General features: G+C 45.3%; 1 protein-coding gene across 1 annotated transcript in view; it reads right to left on the minus strand.

The window, feature by feature from the left end:
- Positions 1-26,927, minus strand: part of LOC130473373 (piezo-type mechanosensitive ion channel component 2-like) — a 90,435-nt gene that overhangs the window by 10,495 nt on the left and 53,013 nt on the right. The window contains exons 32-41 of the mRNA XM_056844894.1: positions 25,609-25,797; positions 24,353-24,544; positions 23,909-24,090; positions 18,021-18,168; positions 13,117-13,331; positions 11,784-11,942; positions 9,620-9,767; positions 6,998-7,186; positions 5,412-5,504; positions 2,968-3,149 (exon numbers count right to left, since the gene is read on the minus strand). Of these exons, the coding sequence (XP_056700872.1) occupies positions 2,968-3,149; positions 5,412-5,504; positions 6,998-7,186; positions 9,620-9,767; positions 11,784-11,942; positions 13,117-13,331; positions 18,021-18,168; positions 23,909-24,090; positions 24,353-24,544; positions 25,609-25,797 (1,697 nt within the window). The remainder of the gene's footprint in view (positions 1-2,967; positions 3,150-5,411; positions 5,505-6,997; positions 7,187-9,619; positions 9,768-11,783; positions 11,943-13,116; positions 13,332-18,020; positions 18,169-23,908; positions 24,091-24,352; positions 24,545-25,608; positions 25,798-26,927) is intronic.

The following is a 26,927-nucleotide window of genomic DNA, read 5'->3' on the forward strand; positions in this document are numbered from 1 at the left end:
GTCACCCCTCTGACAACTTCGGGTCTTTGTTTGGATTATGCATGCTGTTTCTGACTGTCAGAGGTCGCCTCGCTCTCCTCTCACGTTTCCCCACATTTTGCCCACGTTTTGAGGGACCTTTTTATCTCAAATTTAAAAATGCAGGCAAAAAGTGGGGAAATGCAGGAGGAGAGCGAGGCGACCTCTGACGCTCAGAAACAGCATGCATAAACCAAACAAAGACCCAAAGTCATTGCAGGGGTGACCGTGAGGGAAACAGCCATGGATAAAAGGCCATCATTTCATAAAAATCAAACAATAAAACTCCGGCGACTTCACACGTCACTAAAAACACCAATCTTATAGCAGCATAACAAAACTAGAAAGGAGGGCTGTGCGGGGGGGGGAATTCAATAAATTTCAGGTTCGGGTTTATTGGGCCCGATTTATTTTGCGAAACCTGAAAAAAAAAATTTTCATAAAATTTTTATTATTTTTAAAATATTTTACTGTCTGGTACTTTACAACAACACATTCATTTCATAAATCATACAATAAAAAACTTTTAACAGCGTCATCGAAAAGCATATTCATCTATTAATGAAAAGATATTCAAATAAGAGACTTCCCCCTCACCTTCCTCCATCTTGCTATAAATTTATCTATTCTTTTGCAAAAAAGTTCTAATCCAGAAAAATACATCAAGCTTGATTACTAAGTTAATTCTAAATTATTCATTTACAATTAGTACGTGTTTATTATTGATTTCATATATAGTAACAGATTTTATTTCAAAACCGTTCTTAAGGTAAAAGGATTAGATCAGTAAATACAAAATTCCCTAATCATCATTTAAATCCCTGTTTAGCCCTCTGTTTCTCTCTATCACCCATAAACTGCATGTTTCCTTTTAGTTTTGTTCTTGCTGTGAATTTTTGTTTTTCCAACACTTCTGTTATTTTTGATGTCCTGTCTTTTTTGTCCAGATGTCGAGGCCAACTCCTTTTTCTCCTCTTCTTGTTGATGTTGTGGCTCCTGGTTAAGGCCAGCTAGATCTTTTTCATAATTCTTCAAAAAGTTTTTTACCTCCTCCTGTGAAGAGATAGTAAATCTGACCTCTTTGTAGGTAAAAGTGAGTCCCTGTGGGAAGATCCAGGAGAATCTTATTCCATTCTTCTTCAATGTCCCAGTAAATTCTTTGTACATATTTCTCTTCATCATCAAGTGTCGTGGGATATCCTTAAGAATGATAAGAGGATTTCCATTCACTGACAAAGGATTATCATAGAGGGTTTGCATAATATAATCTTTCATCCTTATATCATAAAAGGAAATCATAATATCTCTTGCCTTTGTCTTCTCCAAACTGGTGGGTAAAGGAATTCTATATACTTTGTTTATTGCATAATCCAGATCTTGTTCACTTATATGAATCAGGTCAGCCAATGATTTTATGATAGTTATTCTGGTACATCCCATTGCTTCTGGAAAATTGCGAAGACGTACGTTCGATTGTCTTAATTTTAACTCCATAATAGCCAGTAGGTCCATAACATTTTGTTGTTGGAAATGTATAGCTTGAATTTGATTACCTTGAAGTATCTGTTTATTTTTAATATCTTTCTGTTCTTCAATTGCCTTTTTAATTGAAGTATCCATTTTTCCCATATCAGTTTTCATTGTAGATATTTGAGATTTCATATTTGTAATTTCGCTTGCCAAAATGTCCAATTTCTGACTAGTCTGGTTGGTAGTTTGAGTTAGACTAGTCAATATGTTGGTTAACTGAGCCAGACGTTGAGATTGTTGCTCATATTGTTTAGTAAAGGCATCCATGTGTTTTGTTAACATTTCCTGTATTTTCTCGTCGGCCTTTCCCATGTTTATTTCTGAAAATAGTTCTGACAGTTCACCAATACCAAGAAATGCTGTTTTAAATATGTTGGCAGGGTCCAAAACCTTGTAGTGGTTCTATTCATCAATTATACAGGTCCTGGGATTAAATAGCTGCAAATTCTTCTCTCCGCTGTAAAACAATTAGTGCTGTTGTAAAAGGCCATCAAGTTTTATTGACACTCTGCTCGATTGTAAAAGTAGGGGGTGGGCTGGGCATTATTTAAATCGCGGACCTTCGGCCGTCTTGTTTTCCAGTAGTAGGAATATGTTGCATGTTGCACAATAAAGGTGCACTTCAAGCCCTGCGATTTAGTTTCATGTATGATCTTTCCCTTTCAATCTCGATGGTTTTCTATGATGAATTGGAAAGACGTCATCTCCAGAGAAATTTAGCCCATTCGCTCCCACCCCTTTTAACACCTCGGCTTCTAATTGGTAGCTAGAGTGTCTGTCAACCGTCCCGTTTGTTATGCCAAAGTGGAGATCGAGTAGATAAGGCTCCTGCCATTCAACTATACTCTTTTTAAACAAACAAAGTCACTTATATTCTGGACAGAGAGATGCAGATTGCATTGATGATGATTATTATTTGGTATTGGTGATGATTATTTTGCGAAACCTGAAATAAGCCAATTACCCGTACCAGTAAATACGGGCATTCGGTTTTCGGGTTTCCCGAAGTTTGCAATGGTTGTCTATGGAGGAGGGGGGCAACCCCTTCTGAACCCCATAAAATCGGACCCCCTGACCCAATCTTCACAAACTTTGGGGTTTGTGCAAGGACAGTCCCTTCAAGCTACGCTGTGAATTTGGGGGCTCTCTCTCGAAAAATGACTCCACCAGAACCCGAAAAAACCCCAAATAATTATTCGGCTTTTTCCGAAATTGCCTATTCAGCTTCAGCTTTCTCCTCAGGTTCGTGCATTGGATAATTTCAGGTTTATTTTCAGTTCAGATTTATCGATATGCACATACCTACTAGAAAGGCATTTCACAAATTATCCTAGAAAGGAAGGTCAGAACTGGAAAGGGGGAAATGCTCGATCCCTTGACAAGACAGCTATTTCATATCTCATGCAAAAACAAGGATACTGTTTCTTTAACCTGAGAAGCGTCCAGTGAAAGTTGACGTAGATAGCGGGGGAACTGGAGAGCTCAGCCATCATGGCTTTCCGACTTGCCGGACTGATGCTCCACAGCAGACTGGCATTGCCTTTGATTTTAGCAACCACAATATCCTCTGGGTTGTAGTTTATTATAAATTGCATGGCAGACTGGAAAGGAAATAAATGAGCTTTATTTAGTTTTAATCATCAAGACAGGGAAGGCTTTGGGCTTTTCCTCCCTTTTGCTTTTACAAGCTTGTTCAGGATACCATTTGAATTCAACTTCAGCCCAGTTTGAATTCAACTTCATCCGGGGGGGGGGGAGGAGGAGGAGGAGGAGGAGGAGGAGAAGGAGAAAAAGGAGAAGAAGAAGAGTTGGTTTTTATATGCCAACTTTCTCTACCACTTAAGGAAGAATCAAACTGGCTTACAATCACCTTCCCCTCCCCACAACAGACACCCTGTGAGGTAGGTGGGGCTGAGAGAGTGCGACTAGCCCAAGGTCACCCACGGCCTCATGTGTAGGAGTGGGGAAACAAATCCAGTTCACCACATTAGTGTCCACTGCTCATGTGTAGGAGTGGGGAATCAAACCCAGTTCTCCAGATCAGAGTCCACTGCTCCAAACCACCGCTGTTAACCACTACACCACGCTGGCTCTATCAGTGTCCTGGATGTGTGTGTGTGTGTGTGCATGTGTGTGTGAAAAACACAGCAAGACATCCTGTTCCATCCTGCTCCAAATTCCAAGCTGAAAGTCTAGCTGCACAAGAGGTTGAAAATATCAGTCTGGGGGCTTCCTTCTGGCCAGTTAATAATCTTTACAGCAAGGCAAGAGGGACGAAGGCGGGGCTAGCTGTGTGTGGGTGTTAAGTGCCGTCAAGTTGCTTTTGATTCATGGTGACCCTATGAATCAATGTCCTCCAAAAAGTCCGAAAAACTTTCTAACAGCCTTGCTCAGGTCTTGCAAACCGAGAGCCGTGGCTTCCTTTATAGAGTCAATCCATCTCATGTTGGGTCTTCCTCTTTTCCTGCTGCCTTCCACGATTCCTAGCATTATTGTCTTTTCCAGTGACTCTTGTCTTCTCATAATGTGGCAAAAGTATTATAGCTTCAGTTTCATCATTTTAGCTAGGGCCACTTTAAGCATCATCAGAGCCCTGCCCTTTCAGAGCTACACAACCAATGTCTGATCAATAGGTGATCTTCATTGCACAGCCAATACAGTGGGAACTGTATACCTAGGGCCCAGTGTGATGGCCGTAAAGAGTAAACAGGCATTAAAGTAATGCCTGAAAATGCAACATAGCAACAAAACAGCCTGAGAAGTGGTAAGCATTGGTCAGATTTGGTTTGAATTATTCAGTCCGTTCCCCTCCCCATATGAAGCTGCTTTATACTGAATCAGACCATTGGTTCATCAAGATCAGGAATGTCTACTCAGACTGGCAGTGACTCTCCAGTGGCCCGGGCTGTCAACTCTGGGTTCTGGAATTCCTGGAGATTTTGGGGTGTAGCCCGGGAAGGGTTTGATTTGGAGAGGGGAGAGACCTAGGGTTGCCAGCTCTGGGTTGGGAAATTTTGGAGGTGGAGCCTGGGGAGGGTGGGGCTTGAGGAAGAGAGGGACCTCAGCAGGGTATAATGCTGTAGAGTTAGGGCTCCCAGATCCGGTTAGGAAATGTGTGGGTAAAGTGCCTTCAAGTCGCAGCCAACTTAAGGCGACCCCTTTTTCGGGGTTTTCATGGCAAGAGACTAACAGAGGTAGTTTGCCAGTGCCTTCCTCTGCACAGCAACCCTGGTATTCCTTGGTGGTCTCCCATCCAAATACTAACCAGGGCTGACCCTGCTTAGCTACTGAGATCTGACGAGATCAGGCTAGCCTGGGCCTTCCAGGTCAGGTTAGGAAATACCTGGAGATTTTTGGGGTGGAGCCTGGGGAGGGTGGGGTTTGGCAAGGGGAAGGACTTCAATGCCATAGAGTCCAGTTGCCAAAGCAGCCATTTTTTCCAAGTGTACTGATCTCTGTCGCTTGGAGATCAGTTGTAATATCAGGAGATCTCCAGCTCGTACCTGGAGGCTGGCAGCCCTATGTAGAGTCTATCCTATAAAGCAGCCATTTTCTCCAGGGAATTGATCTCAGGTGCCTGGAGATCAAATATAATAGTGGGAGATCTCCAGGTTCCACCTGGAGGTTGGCAACTCTATCAGCGCCTAAGATCCTTCTCGTCACATCCTGCCGGCATGTGCAGAGCATCTTTTCCCACCATCCTCACCACCAACCCCCATATATCTGGCTGTAAGTGTTCTCAGGGTAGAGCACATGACTGTCATTTTATTCCAGGGAGAAAAAAAGGCTGGCAGTTCCAGCAACTTAAGGGATCACTTGCAATTTGTGCTCAGTGAACGTCCGTGAGCTCAGAAGATACTTACAGGGTGGAGGGTGTATTGAGTGGTGAGGTCATCGTATGCTGCAGGAGTCAAAGGGACCAGATTTTGCTGCTGGGCACTCATGGTAAATAAGGACTAGGAGAAAAGAAAAAAACAGCAGCCCTGTAGAGTAGCTCATCTCAAATAAAACAAATCACGCTTTAGGTAACGTTCAAAGCCTCAGGCTTGCCTCACAGCTGTTCTGTACTGACGCTTATCCAATGCATGAACTCTGCACGGTGGACCAGTTGTACCTCATAGAATCACAGAGTTGGAAGGGACCACCAGGGTCATCTAGTCCAACCCCTCACACAATGCAGGAAATTCACAACTACCTCCCCCAACATATCCCAGTGACCCCTACTCCATGCCCAGAAGATGGCCAAGATGCCCTCCCTCTCATGAACTGCCAAAGGTCATAGACTCAGCATTGCTGACAGATGGCCATCTAGCCTCTGCTTAAAAACCTCCAGGGAAGGAGAGCTTAGTACCTCTCTTAGTGCCTCTCTTTTGAGTTATTTAATTTGGAAATTTTATATCTCCCTTTCTCCTCCTGAAAACAGGGGACCTCTATGCGAAAGCATGAAAACACAGAAAACAAGCAAACAAAAGTCAAAAACAAACAAGAGACACAAATCGTCAACATACAACCCGACCATCACGCCCTAGTCCCCACGCCAAACTAACAAAAGTCCCTCTGAAATCATGCTCTCTTGAGGCCTTGTCTAAAAATCAGCAGGAAGTGTGCTGACTATAACTCATCTGACGGCTCTCTTCTAATGATCTTTGGCCTGAAAAAACCCACTGGTGATCATGGGAGAAATGGCACCCACAGAAGGATGAGGCAAGGGAAGTGCAGGAAAATTTCCATGTGGACACTCTGTTGGCACTGCAAATGCTTTGGCACATGTTGCAGAAGCAAGAGCTATATGGAGAATAATCTGTGTGTGGAAGAATCCCACCTTGATAAATCCACTGGCTGCAGCAGGTACAAACCATGCAGGTTCTGCGCCACTCACAGTAGGACCAGGCACCGAGAGATGCTACATCCCCAACCATTCCCTCTTAGAGATATACCATGTGCCTCGGACGTTTCTCTGACTTCCTATCACAGCAGATCGGCAGCTTTGAATAATGTGAATGGAGCTCGATTGTCAAATATTTCATTGCACAGCAAGCACACACAGAGAGAGACAAGAAGAAGAGTTGGTTTTCATATGCCAATTTTCTCTACCTTTTAAGGAGAATCAAACCGGAATTACAATCTCCTTCCCTTCCTCTCCCCACAACAGACACCTTTTGAGGTAGTTGGGGCTAAGAGAGTTTGGAGAGAACTGTGACTAGCGTCCAGCATCTTGTTTCGCACAGAGGCAAACCCTCCACCTGAGGGCTACAAGCAGGGCATGCAGGGCAAAGCCTCTGCGCTGTTCTTGCCTCATAGTACCAGTTTGCAGAGATCCAGTCACTAGCCCAAGGTAACCCAGCTGGCTTCATGTGGAGGAGTGGGGAATCAAACCCAGTTCTCCAGAGCAGAGTCCACCACTCTTAACCGCTACACCACGATGGCTCTCATACACATCCCATCTTACCTCGTAGCCACTAATGGTGATTTGAATGGACACATCCAGAGGCTGGTTGGTCACTCCGGCCACCGATTTCAACAGTGACATAAGAAGCAGCGGGAACCATATAATGCAGATCAGCACAAAGATAATGACACCCCCCATCCCATACTTCACAATCAGTTTCTTCTTCTGGCCAGGAGGTTGTGGGTACTTCTGCAAAACAGATAATGGGAAATAACTGAGATGGGTGTATATTCTGTAGTCAAACCAAACCTCCCAAAAAAAAATCTGCACTTGGTGGGTTTAAACTCACTAAGGGGGGGGGGATGGAATTCTTCAAAGTCCAGAAATATTTGGAAACAATGAAATATTTGGAAAGAAGGCAGTTAAGAGGTCTATAAAAGTATGCATGGTATGGAGAGAGTGGACAGGGAGAAGCTTTTCTCCCTCTCTCATAATACTAGAAAGTAGGGTCATCTGCTGAAGCTGGAGGGTGAGAGATTCAAAACAGATAAAAGGAAGTATTTCTTCACACAACACACAGTTAAATTGTGGAACTCCCTGCTCCAGGATGTGGTGATGGCTGCCAACTTGGAAGGTTTTAAGAGGGGAGTGGACATGTTCATGGAGGAGAGGGATATTCATGGCTACTAGTAAAAATGGATACTAGTCATGATACCTACCTATTCCCTCCAGGATCAGATGAGCATGCCTATTATATTAGGTGCTTTGGAACACAGGCAGGATAATGTTGCTACACAGTTGCCTTGTTTGTGTTCTTCCTAGAGGCACCTAGTTGGCCACTGTGTGAACAGACTGTTGTACTTGATGGACCTTGGTCTGATCCAGCAGGGCCTTTCTTGTTCTTAGTCCAGACATCTGCTGAATTTGCATACATTTGCCTGCTGACTAGAGGGGTGGGCTCAGGACTGTACTAGACAAGTAGAGACCCTGTTTCATCTGGGTACCCTGCAAGAATGTCCATATAAGTTGTGTTGCTCGTCAAGCTTTGAAGCAGCACTGCTTTAAGCAGAGGTACTCTGGCATTTTTCAGGACACCATGCACCAGTGAATGGCTGGTCCAATCCAGGAATGATCATTCTGGCAAGGCAATGGTGGGTGCAAAAAAATTCTTCTGGAACAGAAGATTTCTATAGAGTTTCTGGCAATTACTAGAGGTACCCATGTCACTTCTGGGTAGCTCTAGGAATCATCCGGAACTCTATGGTCAGAATTTCCTATAAGTAGACAAGGCCTTATTTTTCTTCTTAATTTCTCTCCCCAGGATGACCACGCCTCCCCCTAACCCCCTCGGCTCTTGTTTACACCTGCCAATCAACTGGGCATTGGCAGGTAAGAGCTACAATTACCTGGGAATTGATCTCATCAGGCATCAGAAGCTAAGAAGGGTAAGCCCTGGTTCATACTTGGATGGGAAACGACCAAAGAATCCTAGAGTTGCTTGGCAGAGGCAGGTAATTAAATTATGGAACTCCCTGCCCCAGGATGTGGTGATGGCTGCCAACTTGGAAGGCTTTAAGAGGGCAGTGGACATGTTCACGGAGGAGAGGGCTATTCATGGCTACTAGTAATAATGGATACTAGTCATGATGCATGCCTATTCTCGCCAGGATCAGAGCATGGCTATTATATTGGGTGCTGTGGAACACAGGCAGGATGGTGCTGCTGCAGCTGTCTTGTTTGTGGGCTTCCTGGAGCCACCTGGTTGGGCCACTGTGTGAACAGACTGCTGGACCCGATGGACCTTGGTCTGATCCAGCATGGCCTTTCTTATGTTCTTAATGGCAAACCACTTCTTTTCGTTTCTTGCCTTGAAAACCCTATGGGGTCGCCACAAATTGGCTGCAACCTGACTGAACTTTCCACCACCACCACCAGTTCTCACTTTGATTTTCATTTTATTTAAAGTGAGGTCAGCTTAAATGCCATGTACTAAGCACATATTATCACAATCTTTAGATTTTCTCCACAGTTAATGAAACTCACATCTTGGCGTTCCTGCTGTTAGACGTCTACTCGTTGTTAGCCACCATCCCTTACACATGTTCTCAAAACATAGTAAAATGGAGACCACAATCTCTCATGGAGCTAGGCACAGAAAGGTATGGCCCACATATTTTTGGCTATTGTGCTATTGTAGTGATTTACCATCAGGCTAGCCCAATCTTGTCAGCTCTCAGAAGCTAAGCAGGTTTGGTCCTGTTTAGTACTTGGATGGGAGACCTCCAAGGAAGTCCAGGGTTGCTACACAGGGAGAGAGAATGGCAGACAACTTCTGTTCATCTCCTGCCTTGAAAACCTTACAGGTTTGCCTTAAGTTGGCTGCAACTAATGATTCACTTGGTGACAGGTGAATCGAGGAAGAAACTCATTAATTTCAATAGGTAATTATACTAATAACTCTGCATCTCATTGTGATTGAATCTCATGTGGTCAAATACTCTTTCTCTTCCCACCCCCCACAACAGGCACCTTGTGAGGTAGGCAGAGCTGAGAAGTTCTGAGAGAACCATGACTAGCCCAAGGTCACACAGCAGGCTTCAAGTGGTGGAATGGGGAATCAAACCCAGTTCTCCAGATTAGTCTGCTGCTCTTAACCACTACACCACACTGGCTGTTACTCACTTTCTCAGATTCTCTCCAGCATTTCATGATGAAAATATTAGCATAGATATCCTCCACACAGATCCAGCTGGACAGGCTGAGAGTTGTGTCTGTCCACACCCAATCCATGGCAGCCCTCAGCTCTGTCAAGAAAGGTATCAGGCGAAATCTACCCCCAGGAGAAAAAAAGAAGAAGACAGGTCAAAGGTAGGGGTCAGTATTTTGCTTTAACTACCCAAGGAGAGGACTCTGGCTAGTTAGAGCTCCAGAAGTGACTTGATTGCTTTCTATGAACATTCTAGTATGGTTAAAGTATGATACAGATTCTCAAATTCTGAGGCCCTCTCTACACTACTAATATGTATCTGTTGATAGCATGCCAGGAAGAAACTTGAGAATTTTAGTTTGGTGCTGAGATTTCTCTGTTCCAAGTTCCACTCAGAGATCTATGATATCCACAGTTCCCTAAAGGTAAAGGTCCCCTATGCAAGCACCGGGTCATTCCTGACCCATGGGGTGACGTCACAACCCGACGTTTACTAGGCAGACTTTGTTTACGGGGTGGTTTGCCAGTGCCTTCCCCAGTCATCTTTCCTTTACTCCCAGCAAGCTGGGTACTCATTTCACCGACCTCAGAAAGATGGAAGGCTGAGTCAACCTTGAGCTGGCTACCTGAAACTGATTTCCGTCGGGACCAAACTCAGGTCGTGAGCAGAGCTTGGACTGCAGTACTGCAGCTTACCACTCTGCGCCACAGGGCTCCTTACCCACAGTTCCCTAGGGACAGTAAATGTCTGGTGATAAATTTGAAATTGTTGACCCATTATAAATCAAGCTGCCTTATACTGAATCAAATCACTGGTTCACCAAGGTCAGTGTCTACTCAAACTGGCAGTGGCTCTCCAGGGTCTCAGTCAGAGGTCTTTTACATCACCTACTACCTGATTTTTTTAACTAAAGATGCCGGGGATTGAACCTAGGGCCTTCTGTATGACAAGCAGATGCTCTGCCACTGAGCCACAGCCATTTCCTAACTGTTGATCTTCCCTGAATGCTATCATATCAGGCCTAGGAAGGAAGGAAGGAAGGCAGGCAGGCAGGCAGGCTCACAGTTCTACTTACAGGAAAAGAAAGATATTTTTTAAGTGGTAAGAAACAGAGCTAATCTATTCAGATGCTAGACATCCTTGCACATATACATACAATGAAGATTTACAGGCGCCTTACAGTGCAATCCTAAGGAAACACCCATTTATGTGTGTGTAAAGTGTCATTAAGTCATAGCCTACTTATGGCAGCCACTTATGGGGTTTTCAAGGCAAGAGAGTAACAGAGTTGATTTGCCAGTGCCTTCCTTTGCATAGCAACCCTGGTATTCCTTGGTGGTCTCCCATCCAGGACCAAATGTCCTGCTAAACTTCCGAGATCTGACAAAATTGGGCTATACCATGCTGCCTTCCCTCCCTAACACCCATTTACGTCAGTTGAAATAAATGGGCTTAGAAGGGCTGAGCTCTGCTTAGGATTGCAGTGTCAGAGAGCCATCTTAAGCAGGTCTACTCAGGTCTAGCAGTGGGGCTTACTGCCAAGAAAGAGCTCCTAGGGCTGCACTTTAAGTGGCCTGTTTTCTTTTCAACAGCAGAGGTTTGTGGGATTGTCCCGCTGCCCCAGGCATATGGCACAATCAGGGCCGGATTTAGGTTTGATGAGGCCCTAAGCTATGGAAGGTAATGGGGCCCTTTATACGTCCAGCTGTCCTTTGTCAACAACAAATTGTCACTGTTTTTTGTGTTGAATATATGCTGTATGGTAATTTATGGACCTAATAGGTATCTAAATCCATTTGCACATAACAAAATATGTATTTTATCAAAGTAATTGTTGAACTGAAATACAATTAAAAAGAAATATATTAATAGTGAAATAATTATTATTTCCTTTAAAAAAAAATTGGGGGGCCCCAAGAGAGTGGGGCCCTAAGCTATAGCTTGTTTAGCTTATACGTAAATCCGGCACCGGATAGTGCCGTTACTTATCTCCCACAATGTCTGGTGCTCCTGGAAGCAGTGAGCAGAATGGCTTGGCATTTGTGAAGATCACATGTTCAGATTCATTTAAGTTCTTTATTTAAAACACACACACACACACACAGAGAGAGAGAGAGAGAGAGAGAGAGAGAGCTTACCCTTGGAATAAAATGAGGTTTATGCAGTTGTACCTCTTGGTCAGAAAGTTGCCCAAAACCCGTTTAGGGTAACCACATTTGATCTGAAACGCTGACAGGCCAAAATAGACACACTTAACCAAGTACCACAGCTGGGCCACTGGGTTCCAGTTAAACCTCCTGCGAGGGAACAGAAGACACATCTCCATTTCTAGGGTTGCCAGCCTCCAGGTGGCGGCTGGAGATCTCCTGGCATTACAACCGATCTCCCTCTCCTTCCCCTTGCTCCGCCTCTGCTACGCTCCCGCAAATTGGTATTGAATATTGTACCGCTGCTGCTATAGTTGAAGGCGCCTGGTTTTTATACTTGTAAATGTTATATAAACTGTTTAAAAAGGTTGTGAGCCGCTCTGAGCCTGGCCTTGTCCAAGAAAGAGTGGCCTATAAATCTAATAAACAAACAAATAAATAATAAGCAACAGAGATTAGTTTGCCTGGAAAAAACAGCTGCTTTGGAAGGTGGACTCTATGGCATTAAGAGTCCTGAAGCAGTTGGTGGGGTGACCATGAGAGAAACAGCCCTGCATAAATGGCCGTTGTCAGGTTTGCTTAGCACAAAAACGGTTGATCAATGTGTATTTCAAATGGACGTTAATAACTATTATTACTGTTGTTCACATTATTTATAATGGCAGCATGGCCAAATAAATAAGAGTGATAGATTTCTAGTTCTTGAGCTCCATTCTCTATGTAGCTACCAGCCTCAATGTCTTATGCACCCCATCCCTGTTCTTTTTCCATTAGCCATACCCTGATGATCTCCAAAAATTTAACCCCCTAATATTGTATATATGGATTTACTATACATCTGTAATTTTCCAGAGTTGCATCACTTATTTCAGCTACAGAACTGGGGTGTCTTAATTGCACATATTCATGCACATGTGCATAGTGCAAGACTCCATCCCATTGTTCATGTGCTTGAGTTGCAAAGCAAGCCCATTTTTTTCAGGCAACTAACCTGCCAACCATCATGATCAAGTGCAAAACTAAACTTGCTGCACTTTCACACATACTGAATAATGCACTTTCAATCTGCTTTCAATGCACTTTAACGATTGTTTGCAAGTGGATTTTGCCATTTCACACAGTAAAATCCAGCTGCAAAGTGCATTGAAAGTGGGTTGAAAGTGCATTATTTGGCATGTGTGAAAGTGCCCAGAGTGGCCTTTCGAGGTGGTTAAAATGGATAACATCGTCAGCATCACCCATTTCTTTTCATGGCTTGATCTATCTGATCATTAAAAAGAGAGTGTACCCCGCCCCCCTGCACTCAAATCGGACATTTTGGTACCTTCCTGTTACTCCAGGCAAGATGAAGAACATCCAGAAGTGGATGGCAAAGACAAGGACCACCTGGAAAACGCACTTCCCGAACATGTTCTTCCTCAGGTAGATTGCCCGATCAACAATCATGGCAGCAAACTGCATCAGAAGCATCACAAGGAAAGCTTCGGGGACGTTGTCTTCGGAGAGGGATTCTGTGATGTCAGCAGCAGCTGAATGCCTCTGAAAGAATTGGAAAGCATTTGTTTCTAAAATACAGGTATGAAAGAAAAGGAGCAGCCATGAGTTGGGGAGGGGCTGTAGCTCAGGGGTTGAGCGTCTAAGGACCCAGGTTCAATCCCCAGGTTGGGCAGTAGGTGATGTGAAAGACCTCTGCCTGAGATCCTGGAGAACCACCAACAGTTTGAATAGACAATACTGACCTTGATGGGCCAAGGGTCTGATTCAGTATCAGGCAGCTTCATATGAGTTTTGGATATAAGTCAGTAAGCATACCCCCACAGTTTTATAGCAATTTAGTTGTCATGTCTTCCCACCACCACCCAAGAACCCTGGGAACTGTAGTTTGGTGAAGGTGCTGAGAATTGTCTCTGACCACCTGCTCTGCTCCTCCCCACCAGCCCTTGGAAGTAGGGCTGGCAACCTCTCGGTGGGGACTGGAGATCCTCACCTAGAGGTTGGAGCGGTGGACTCTAATCTGGAGAACCGAGTTCGATTCCCCACTCCTCCACATGAGCGGCGGACTCTAATCTGGTGAACCAGGTTGGTTTCCCCACCGCTACACATGAAGCCAGCTGGGTAACCTTGGGCTAGTCACAGCTCTCTCTGAACTCTCTCAGCCTCACCTACCTCACAGGGTGTATGTTGTGGGGATGGAGTTGCCAGGTCCCTCTTCGCCATCGGCAGGAGGTTTTTGGGATGGAGTCTGAGGAGGGCGGGGTTTGGGGAGGGACTTCAATGCCATAGAGTCCAATTGCCAAAGTGGCCATTTTCTCCAGGTAAGCTAATCTCTATCGGCTGGAGATCAGTTGTAATAGCAGGAGATCTCCAGCTGGTACCTGGATGTTGGCAACCCCATGTGGGGAGGGGAAGGGAAGGAGATTGTAAACTGGTTTGATTCTTCCTTAAGTGGTAGAGAAAGTCGGCATATAAAAACCAACTCTTCTTCTCCTGAAATTACAACTGATCCACAGAATACAGAGATCAATTCCCCTGGAAAAAATGGCTGCTTCGGAGGGTGGCTTCTATAGCATTACACCCCATTGAGGTCCTCCTCTCCCCAACCCTAGCCTCCCCAGTTTCCCCCCCCCCCAAATCTCCTGGTATTTCCCAAACATGTTTGGGAGCAACCCTACTTGGAAGCCTAGTGGAAAGTTGCCTCCAGGAAGAAAGCGCTTGAGGGAGCAACTGTTTCCACCAAGGGCGGTGCTTCTGCCATCTGCTTTGTTCCCGCCCCTCCACTGTAGATGAAATCCAAAACCTGCTTTACGTTTGTTGGTCAACTGAGGAGTAGAGGAAGAAGCAGACAACGATTCATCCTCCCACTTGCTCCGCTCTTAATGCAACACATGAAGCAGAATTCACGGAGAACCTCTGGAGTGCATGAGTTTCACTGCGGGTGAGATGCACAAACCAATCACCCATCGCAGCAGAAGCAGACTTTCTTTTCTCTGCTTGTAAATTGGAAATAGGCTGAATGGAATAGGTGAAGAGGGTGAGGGGAAACCCACAATGTGATAAGAGTGCAGGTTGATCAAGTTCTGTTCCACATGCAGCTGCCTTGTAGACAATCAGACCGTCCTGGCTGAATGGCAAAGGTTCTTTGGGGTCTCAGGAAGTCCTTTCCCAGAACCTGCTATCTGAGAACAATCAACAGGAGATGCCAGGAAATGAATTACAGACCTTCCACATCCAAAGCTTGTGCTCTCCACTTCCGAATTGCATCCCTTTCCTGGGAGTAAGTCCCACAGAATAAAAGGGGACTTAATTCCAAGTAGGCCTGTTTAAGATTGCTCCTATAATATGGTATTCCCTTTGTTTTGTGGTCTCTGAGCATTTTGAAATTATAAGGGAAATGATGAGGTGTCTTTACAGCAGGGAGCATCTTTGTACAGGTTGAGCATCCCTTACCCAAAAATCAGATATCCAGAATAATCCAAAATTCAAAACATTTAGAACACCCACAAAGGGTAATAAAATGGCAAATGTGCAGATCAATCACGCCAATGGTCGGTTCTCCATGATGCCCCACATGTACAAAATTATTTAAAATGTTGTATAAAATTACCTTCAGGTGATGTGTATAAGGTGTATATAAAACATAAATGAATTTCGTGTTTAGACTTGGGTCCCATCCCCAACGTATCTCATTATGTATATGCAAATATTCCAAAATCCAAAAAAAAATCTAAAATCCAAAACACTTCTGGTCCCAAGCATTTCAGATAAGGGATACTCAACATAAGCTTTGTAAAAGGCTTGTAAAAGCTTTGTAAAAGGTTTTATGGCTCTCTTGTTGAATTCCATAATGTGAAAAAGAGGAATATGAATGCAATAAACAAACAAATGTAATAAATATATCAGATTTTGCTCAGGATGAAAATGTAGCAAAGTTCCCAAATGCAACATTGTCCAACTCACACAGAAAATCCTGGGGGAGTGGGGAAATGAAACCAGAATGGCTTATTTTAACATTTCAGATGTTATTTTAACATTGCCCTGATATCATCAGATCTTGGAAGCTAAGCAGGGTTGGCCCTGGTTAGTACATGGTTGGGAGACCACCAAGGGAGTCCAGGGTTCACTAGCCAGAGGCAGGCAATGGCAAACCACCTCTGTTTATCTCCTGCCTTGAAAATCCTACAGGGTCGCTACTTCAACTGTGACTTGACTGCACTTTCCACCACCCACATTTCAAAACTATTGAACTAAAATACCGCTGCCAAACTTTTAATTTTATGACACATTCCACAGGAAAAATAAACTTGCTTCTGGGTTCTATCATGGAGGCAAATGCCTCGAAATACAAATTTTAACTAAAACAGTGCAGCATTTCACATTTACAATTCGGATTATATTTACAATGCAGATTTATTTGCCTTATCGGCAACATTCCTATTTTATTGGCAGGCTTGGCTGGATTTCTTTTTTATATAGCCAAGATTTTGCTTAACTTCCTCGCTGTCAAATACAGATGTGCAGAAACTGTGTTGCTTCAAGCATCCTTACAGCCTACTCTCAAGTAAATGTTTATTAACTCGGGCAGCCCATTCCTGGAGGGGGTAGATCCGCGGCAGCCGGGAGCGAAGCATCCGCGCTTCTTCCTCAGAGACTTTCCGGGCCCCGAACAGAAAATTAAACCATTTAAAATATTAAAAACTGGGTGTAGAAAATTCTTGTATGTATTTTGCGTGACCAGCTGGGCAGGCCCTTGGCACAGAAAGCATTGGATGCAACCGTCTTCCACACCCTCGCCATTTTAATATTGGTTCCATTGAACACTGAATCTTGCCTTATTGAAATAATTGTTCACAATTATTTCTAGGTCTAAGAAATACTCCTGGTCAAAGTTCAGTGACTGTATAGTGACCTAATGACCTCAGTGCAGCAACCTTAAATGGATTAAAGAGATTAGCTTCTTTTAATCTCATCATTCTATGTGACAGACAGCCAATGTTTACTCAAAGGATTCTGGCTAATGTACCATTGTCTTTCTTTCTCTTTTTACCTCATTAATCATTAATCTTGGTATGCCTTGTTTTAGTTCCATTGTAATCACTAACTGACCTTTGGCTATCCATTGTAATATTCCCTAATAAAAACCTTGGCTGCTCAGAGAAGAGAGAGAGCATTCTCCAAGGAGAAAAGATACAGAATTGTCTGTCTTTCCTTCAACTGGGGAAATCTCCCATTGAAATCAACAGGGCTATGCCACCAGAAAAGGTGGCGTAGCCATGCCGCTGTAAGAGTAAGTTCCTGGGGTAGAAGGAGTTAGGAAGTTGCCTAGGGTTGCTAACTTCCAGGTAATAGCTTAAGATCTCCTGCTATTACAAGTGATCTCCAGCTGATAGAGATCAGTTCACCTGGAGAGAATGGCCGCTTTGGCAACTGAACTCTATGGCACTGAAGTCCCTCCCCTCCCCAAACCCCGCCTGCCTCAGGCTCCATCCCCAAAACCTCCTGCCGGTGGAGAAGAGGGACTTGGCAACCCTAAAGCTGCCTAAAGGCAGCTCCACCCCCAGGAACCCCCAGGGAACACCCCCCCACACTGGCGCAGGCTCCCACTTCTGGGATTTTGCTGCTGGTGTAGGAGCACTGGGGGTGAACCCCCACACAGTTGTGTGGCTTCCTGGCGCCAGCGTGTTTGCCCCCGCACCAGCATATGCATCACTTTGTTCCGTGATAAGGTGGCACCTACGCCGGCACTAGGGTTGCCAACCTCCAGGTACTAGCTGGAGATCCCCTGCTATTACAACTGATCTCCAGCTGACAGAGATCAGTTCCCCTGGAGAAAATGGCCATTTTGGCAATTGGACTCTATGGCATTGAAGTCCCTTCCCTCCCCAAACCTCGCCTTCCTCAGGCCCCGCCCCAAAACCTCCCACCGGTGGCGAAGAAGGACCTGGCAACCCTAGCCGGGGTGGGGTCACGCCGGCTCCTGAAGAGCTTCACCCCTACCCCCTTCAGGATTGCAGCCTTAAACCACCTTGGATCCCTTTGGAGAAAGGGAGGGAAATGTTTTAAATAAATAAAAATAAATTTAAAGCCTGTGAAGGAATAACAAAAGACATTTGAGAATATGTAAAGTGATTTCCCACCCAACACTGCCAACTCCTACACATCTGGGATTACCAAATTGCAAGTTCCGGCCATTACTGAACCCTGGAGACTTCTGTTCATGCATATACTTACACCAAAAGCCCAGTAGCCAAAGATGACGATAATAAAATTGATCACATCAGCTAGGAACATGAGAGCATAAACGTCACAGACTGCGCTGTACTCTGGATAGATTATACCGTGGAAGAATTGTCTGATGGGCCGGTAAACCTTGAGAACGCTGGGAATAAAAAGGAAATGAAATGAGTCAAATTGCAAAGGAGAGTCACATGTCTCAATGGATATCTCACACGGAGAACTCATCCAGCACATTTGGCTTTGCTAGCAAACACCTGCAGCGTAGGCCTCCTATTTGCCACCTCCGTGGGGAATTACCCATCCCCAATCTCCCACCCCTAGGGATTAAGGAATGATGGGAAATGGCCTCTACATAGTGACACTCTAGGAATTTTTCCTAGTTTCTACAGTAAAGAACAGAGAGACCAGAGGAGGCAGCATCCAACATCACACGGAAGTGACAACACATCCTCCCCAAAGTCAGCCCTCCCCAAGCACCACCCCTAAAGTCTCTAGGCATGTGCTAAGGCAGTGTTGGGAACTCAACTGCAGTGTAATTATACACAGAGTCTAGCATTGCCAGCTAGGGTTGTCAGCTCTGGGTGGGGAAATACCTGAAGGCTTTTTGGGGTGGAGCCTGTGGAGGGTGGGGTTTGGGGAGGGGAGGGACTTCAATGGTGTATAATGCGCTGTCTTCCAAATCTGTTTTCTCTAGATGAACTGATCTCGGTCACCTGACGATCAGTTGCAATAGGGGGAGATCTCCAGCCACCACCTGGAGGTTGGCAACCCTATTGACAACTTCCAGGTAGGGGCTGGAGATCTCCCGGAATTACAACTGATCTCCAGACTACACAGATGGTTTATTCCTTTATTGTTTGTTAATTCCTTTATTATTTATTTATTTAAAACATCTATTCCACTTCTCCTAGATAAATGGCCGCTCTGGAAGGTGGACTGTATGGTATTATACCCTACCCAGGTGCCTCCCCTCCCTAAGCTCCACCCTCCCAGGCTCCACTCTCAAATCTCCAAGTATTTCTTAACCCGAAATTGGCAACCATAGCAGAGTCCCTCCAGTCTAAATCCAAACCCCTTGATTGAATAGGACTGCAAAACAGGGGTTGCACTTATGAAACACACAAAAACATTTTAAGAAGTCCCAGGTAGTCATGCAGATCCAAAGAAAATTCAAAAACAAAAGCCATATAAAACTTTTTTATTAAGACCCATCAAGTGACACTAGGCAAGTAGGTGATGTGAAAGACCTCTACCTGGAGAAATGGGCTAGAACTAATAAAATGCACTTCAACAAAGACAAATGTAAAGTTCTGCATTTAGGTAGGAAAAATCAAATGCATAATTATAGGATGGGGGAGACTTGTTTGAGCAGTAGTGTGTGTGAAAAGGATCTTGGGGTCTTAGCAGACCAAACACTGAACGTGAATCAGCAGTGTGATGCTGTAACTAAAAAGGCAAACGCAGTCTTGGGCTGCAGCAACAGAAATATAGTGTCCAGATCACGCGAAGTGATGGTATCGCTTTACTCTGCTCTGGTTAGACCTCAACTAGAGTACTGTGTTCAGTTTTGGGCACCACAATTTAAGAAAGATGTAGACAAGCTGGAACGTGTCCAGAGAAGGGCAACAAAGATGGTGAGGGGTCTGGAGACCAAGTCCTATGAGGAAAGGTTGAAGGAGCTGGGTATGTTTAGCCTGAAGAGGAGAAGACTGAGAGGGGATATGATAACCATGTTCAAGTACTTGAAGGGCTGTCATATAGAGGAGGGTGCCGAGTTGTTTTCTGTTGCTCAAGAAGGCCGGACCAGAACCAATGGGTTGAAATGAAATCAAAAGAGTTTCCGTCTAGACCAGTGGTGGCGAATCTATGGCACGCGTGCCAGAGGTGGCACTCAGAGCCCTCTCTGTGGGCACGCGTGCCGTCTCCCCAGCACAGAGTTTGCCTGAGTTAGTTCCCCCAGCTGAGGAGGCTGGGGACCAGCTGTGCCTTCCTGGCTCCTCTGGGAAGCGCCGGCTCCTTCCCAGCACCTTCTCTGCAGTCGCCGGCTGCACACTCCAGAAGTGAAGACGACGAGCCTTCTGCCAAGGACTGGAAGAGGCAGAGCCAGGACGGGGCTGGACTGGGAGTGGGACTCCTGGGCGGCCATCTGCGGCGGGCTGGTTGGTGATTGCAGCGCAGGGGATTGGCGGTGAGGGCTGAACGGGGGCCCGCCTGGCATTTGTGCTGGAGTTGAGCCCTTCGCTTAGCTCGGGTTTCCACTTTGCTTGTTCATGCAACCAAAGATACCTCTGAGCACGTACAGAGGGCTGTCCCCACCATCAGCCCCCCCACATAACAGTCTTTTTAAATTCGTATGAAGATAACCATTGGAAAAAGAATCAAACTGAAGGGGTGGGGGCTATGCTCCAGCTGCTTTCCTTCCCCCGCTTGGCTGCCAACCTCCAGGTAGTAGCAGGAGATCTGCTATTTCAGTTCACCTGGAGAAAATGGCCGCTTTTGTAATTGGACTCTATGGCATTGAAGTCCGTCCCCAAACCCCACCCTTCTCAGGCTCCGCCCCAAAACTCTCCCGCAGGTGGCAAAGAGGGACCTGGCAACCCCTAGCCCCATGTGGACTTCTAGCTGTGTTGGCACTTTGCAATAAGTAAGTGGGTTTTGGGTTGCAGTTTGGGCACTTAGTCTCTAAAAGGTTTGCCATCACTGGTCTAGACATTAGGAAGACTTTTCTAACAGTTAGAGCGGTTCTTCAGTGGAATAGGCTTCCTCGGGAGGTGGTAAGCTCTCCTTCCCTGGAGGTTTTTAAGAAGAGGAACAGTTGAAATGTTGAATTTGTCTGTACAATCTGTGTATTGACCATGTTGTATCCTGTATTGGAACCTTAATTTGAAAGACCATACACAGCTTGACCATACACAGCTTGATCTCCTATCAGTTTGAGAAAGAGACTGTATTTAAATTGGATAACCTTATGTGCATATAAGAGAAACTTGAACTAAATGGAACTGATGAAGAATACAGAAACAATCGTCTTCCTAGCAACTTCTATATGAAGAATTCCTTGATGCTTGGCTCTTAAACTAGCATTTTGTACCTTGGACTTTGAAAGCGTTTTGTATTATATTGTGTGTTTGTTATATGTTAATTTGTACACTTAATACACTTTCTCACACTTGTGTGTTGTCCGTTATATCTCAGTACCTGGAGGTTGGCAACCCTAGTGCCAGCATAGGTGCCACCTTATTATGGAATAAAGTGGCCCATAGAGATCAGTTCACCTGGTAATTGGACTTTATAGCATTGAAGTCCCTCCCCTCCCCAAACCCCTCCCTCCTCAGGTTCTGCCCCAAAAACCTCCCGCCGATTGCGAAGAGGGGCCTGGCAACCGTACAAAACAAGCAAAAAACAAACAAACCCTTAGTTTGCAATCTGTGAACTATCCAAAGGAAGTAACTGCTTTGAGGTGCTCCATGGTGCTTCACTGCAACTGTGCAGGGTAGTAACACTGCAGCAGCCCACCTTCTTAATAGACACAAAGGCCTGAATCCCACCACTCAGCCATGCTTAATGCTTCCCTCCCACCTAAGAAGCACTCCTATAATTTACATGATTCTTCCTCTGGCAGAAGAGCCACTTAATTTTGAAGAAGACTCATTAAGTTGGAGGAGGTCTTTAAACTTTGCTGAGGAGAGGGGTTGGATTAAGGCCACTAAAAGCATATGGTACCAACCGTGAAGGGATAGACATGTTTTATATAAATAAAAGTATATTTGTATTTACATTTTAATCACCAGCTTTTTTGCTTTTTGCAGTGTCAGTTTTCTCTTCTTCGATCCTTCCCTGCCAGCAGGACTCATTTCTAAAAGACTCCATTTCTTCTTGGCTTCTTCCAGAGATCTCTCTGACCAACAGAAAGTACACACAGCTCAATCTGGGAAATTTTCATTTCCCTCATATCCCATTTTTAAGCTTAGGGCATTTTTTGACGCCTGCCTCTCAGCAAAAAGTTCCCAAAGCGACATGCGTTGAACTAATCTTCTTCAAAAACATAATCATTACAACAATCTACAGAATTGATAACAGGAACACACATAAAAAGCAAAGCATTTTCAAATTCGAGATAAAACAGGTCTCTAAGAATGCAGGTAAAATGTGGGAGTTTGAGTGGTAAAAGGCCTGTTTCAATGCAGCACTTACGGGTGTAAACTGGAAGTGACGTGATTATGTTGGTGCGGCTGCACATGCACGCAATCCCAGCTTCCAAGCTGGGTGCTGGTTTGATGGGCAATTGCCCACCAATCTAAGTGACCTGGCAGCCCTAGATTTAGGGGAGGGGTCAAAAGAAAGCAAAGGGAGTGTTCACAAGGCAGCAAGCACCAAAAGAAGAAATGAGAAAGAGGGCAATAACAGTCGATGCAACCACAAATATTCCAGGCAGAAACCATGCCTAACCATGGCTTGTGCTAGCCATAGTCTAGAACCGAAGCCAATGGTTTGCACTCCCAAATAAATATTCAAGCAAACCCATGGCTACTCTCACATTTTATCTGCTCAGCGCTCCAGGTACAATGGCATCTGAAAGTTAATCAGTGGCTGTAACAGCTGGTTTACCACAAATCAGAGCCTCTCAACCTGTGTTTCCTTATTTGGTTTTGCTAGCTATCGCAAACCATGGTTTGTCAATTCATACAACACATTCAACCTTAGTTAATCATCCATGCCTGAAGCGTAAAGCATCTCTGATGCCTTTCCACTGTCCTCTATTATATGCTGCTTGCCATTGACTGCCCGTTGCAACATCTCTGCTCTTCACAGCATAGTTAAATTGTGGAACTCCCTGCCCCAGGATGTGGTGATGGCTGCCAACTTGGAAGGCTTTAAGAGGGGAGTGGACATGTTCATTAGGAGAGGGCTATCCATGGCTACTAGTCAAAATGGATGCTAGTCATGATGCAGGATCAGAGGAGCATGCTGAATATATTGGGTGCTGTGGAACGCAGGCAGGATGCTGCTGCTGCAGTTGTCTTATTTGGGGGCTTCCTAGAACCACCAGGTTGGGCCACTGTGTGAACAGACTGCTGGACTTGATGGACCTTGCTCTGATCCAACATGACTTTTCTTATGTTCTTATGTAACAACAGCACAGTGGGCAAACACAGAGGCCTACCTTCATTATCCTCCTTGCCATTCCTTTTGAAGATGGTTCTGGGTGGACTTGGAAATTTAAAAGGTTGCTGCATTTCTAATCCAGGTTGAGGGTCCTTTGGGTGGACCCTGCTCTCCTTCCTCTTCTGCCTCGTTGAGTTCTTTTTCTTGGAGTCTGAAGGGTTGATGTCACTGGTATCCCAAAGCCCGTGGCACTATAGAACATTATACAATGGAATTCATTGCGCCAATTTAAAGTATGAGAACCACAAACCATTTTGTAAAACGAGAGTTCATGAGTCGGATCTAATGATGCACGAATGCAAGGACTGCAGATCTTTCCTGCATTCCCCTCTCTGGCAAAGTTTATTACCAGGTTCGCAGGACACACACAGGCCATTAACGCATGGGCAAGATGTCACCGGTTAATCTCTCTCTCATCTCACACTATTTTAATCTGGGATCATAAAAGTAAATGCACGTCCGTCTCCCATCCCACACTATGCGCACCACCCGATGCTCCATGCGTTTGGGACATGGGATAATGTGGGATATTCGGGGAGTGCTCCATCGCTACCGACGTCATTACATCACAGTCACATGATTGTGCGTGCTTGGCGTCTTCCTTTTTTTTCTTCTCCCCCCTAGAATGATATGCCGGTATACCAACGCAACTCACTTCAGGACGTTAGTTTTTCTCCTGCCCTCCTGCTCTGCAGCAAAAAGCAGAGCTCTCCGGCCCGCAGCTCCGCCGTCTCCGTTTTTGAGGCGGCAGGAGGCTCAGAAGCTCGGGGCAGGCGCTGCTAGAGCAGGGAACACTGAGTCCGTCGGCCAGCTGAGCGGTGGCTTGGCGGGAGCCGCGAGAGACGAGCGGATGTTTGGGCCGTCTCGTCAGGCTTAGCGGCGTCACCCGCTCGCTTTCCTGGCCAGGGGAGGGGCGGTTTTGAGCCCCTGAGGGGAGTGAGCCTGTGAGGGAGAGGCGCGGCCTCGGCGCGAGGCGTACATGGGGCCTGGTGTCAGCGGGTGGCTGATCTACCGGAGGAGCCCCCACTCCTCTCTTTGGCAAGGAATTTCACACACACACACCTCTTTAGGGCGGCGGCGCTAATAAAAAAAATCACTCCCGGTTGCGTTTGGCCGGGTGATTATCACACACACGCACACGCTGGCACGCACGCACACACGCAGTCTTGGGCGGCAAGGACTAATGGAATATCAACCCGGAAGCGCACGCATGACGAAACAACCGGATTTATCTCGATTGTGATCTGAATTTCACGATTAGACGGGTCTTGGAAAACACGTAAGTAAATCGCGCTTGTGGTAGATTTGATCCGCAGAGCGGGGACAGCGTGCGTGTGACCACTGGAAAACCGCTACATTAGGGGGGGAGAAGCAGACCAAATCGGTCATGCGTTAACGGCCACAGACTAATAACAGCATGCAATGGGGAACAGAAAAAAGAGGCAAAATTGCTCTCTCCTTTCTCTTCTGTCAACAAAGCTACACGGACAAAGAGCAATTGGTCCCCTTTCTGCATCCCCACTGCAATCTCTCAACTAGGGCTAACAGGCCCTACGACCATCAGAAGATCAGGGGGGCAGGGACATGGGGGCAGCCATTGGCTATGGTGTGATGTCACTTCCTAGGAAAACTCAAAAATGACATCATGCCTCTCTAGGAATCACTGGAAACTCTCCAAAGGTTCCACTTCGAAATCTCTAGGAACTTCCCAACCCAAAAATGGCAGTCCTAGAGAATGGGATGGAACACTTCTGCAACATGGAGTTCTGGGGATTAACAAAGAACAGGAAACACCTTCTCCCTAGGGTTCCCAACACTACTTCAGTAAATGCCAGATTTTGAGGGGGAGAGGGGCAGATGCCAAGGGAGGGCAGAGTTTGAGATGGATGTGATGTCACTTTGAGGTGACTTTCTAGGCTGCCTCCCGGGTCTCTATGGTCTTTACTACAGAGTCTAAGGGGAAATCCTAGAGGATCACTATGTGGGGTCCATTTTTTTCTCCCATCTTAATTCCTTGGAGGCAGGAAATTGGGGCTGGGAGCAGGTAAATCCTCACCCTGGATGGGTAAATAGGAAGCATACATAGGGTTAGCGGGCCCATGCCAGGAACATCAGGAAGGTTCATAGACAGTCACCAGTTTCACTTCCAGGTTCCAATTGGAAGTAATGTTGACGCATTCTCCCACATTTCCCACCCTTAGTTGAACACCGGTGGGAAAAAGGAAGCATCAGTGGGATTTTGCTTGCCTAAAAGGGGCAAATATCAAGCCAAGGCCAACCCCTCCCCCATCTTGTTTTGCTATTTTGCTTATGAGTGGAATCCACTCTTACAGTAGCATTTAATTAATGCATGCTCTGCGATTGCTCTGAAAAACAGATAGCATGCCCTTTGAGGATGCAGAACGGATTGCCTTACCTTCAAGTTATACCTGTGGAAGAACAAAGCCAGCAGCTGCACCAGATCAAAGTGTACGTAGCCATCCTTCTTCTCAATTCCAGCAATATTTGGCAAAACAAATGGCACTTCTGCATTGATAGCACGATACACTTTAGTGGCCCAAGGGAAGAAGCCAAACTGGAAGAAATATTTGATCACAATATTCACCTGAGAGGGGAAAGGAAACATCTAATTATTCAGTAGAAAATGACTTCATGACAAACACCCATAGATTATCTGTGTGGGGAAAATAACCCCTCAATATACCAGAACAAAAGAACATGGAGCAGGACTATTTCAGTAAACGACTCTCTTCTCTCCCCCCACCCCTTAGTTTTCTGCTACAAAAGAGAAAGCTCTATAGAAATTTTGAGGCTGATAGCATGGTCCTCATTTAATCTCACAGAAATCATTCTTTCATAAGCATTTTACCTATTGCATGCAATGAATGCCGGATACCAAAAACCAAACATGTTTTCCACTGTCGCAAATGGGTGAACAAAATCCAGGGTCTGACTTGCACAAGACACCGAGACTTCCATGAATGGCGCTCCCAGAATTTTTCCCTTTAAAAATCAGGCCCTCAGGACCTTATTCCAATCAAGACTGCAGCACAAGGGGAGAGAGGAATTAAGCCTTCCCCTCATGCTTTTTCCTGATAAGATGCTGGAGAAGCATTATTTGCCCCACTGGGCAAACATTGAGGTTCCCAACAGTTGAACTCCTATTTATTTCCACTGGCCCTGGAATAGGGTATCCAGGTTGCTTGGATTGGCAGGCTGGCTCAGGAGCCCCAAAACCCTCCTGCCGGAGGAGAGGGAGGACCTGGCAACTTTACTCTGGAATGTGCACTGCTGAATAGGGCAGGAATAAAGCTTTTTGTCCTCCATGTATAGCAGTGGTTCCCAAAGTGGGCAGTACCACCACCTGGGGGTGGGGGTGGGATTACCTAGGGGGGCACTAAGAGGCACAGGGCAGCAAGGGGCGCTAGAGGTGGGCCCCTTCAACTGTGTTGTTCACTAATTTACAATAGATCAAGCTATGGCACCATGCTGGCAAATTTGGTGGAAACTATCAGAATTTTTTTTCAGACTTTGAAGAGCTGGTCCCATTGGATCAAGTTCATCAGTTTTGTTGAAAAAAATTCAGTTAAAAAGTTTTAATTTGATTTTGAATAGATGTGCAATTAACTGTTACTGTTTTGAAATTTTATTGTTATTATCTTCTTTAGTGAGTCATGCAAACCCCTATTTTGAATAATGCTTTTTATAGGATAGGGTAGGGGGCGCTGGGGTTGA

This window comes from Euleptes europaea, chromosome 2 (genome assembly GCF_029931775.1).
Source record: "Euleptes europaea isolate rEulEur1 chromosome 2, rEulEur1.hap1, whole genome shotgun sequence".
Lineage (NCBI taxonomy): Eukaryota > Metazoa > Chordata > Lepidosauria > Squamata > Sphaerodactylidae > Euleptes > Euleptes europaea.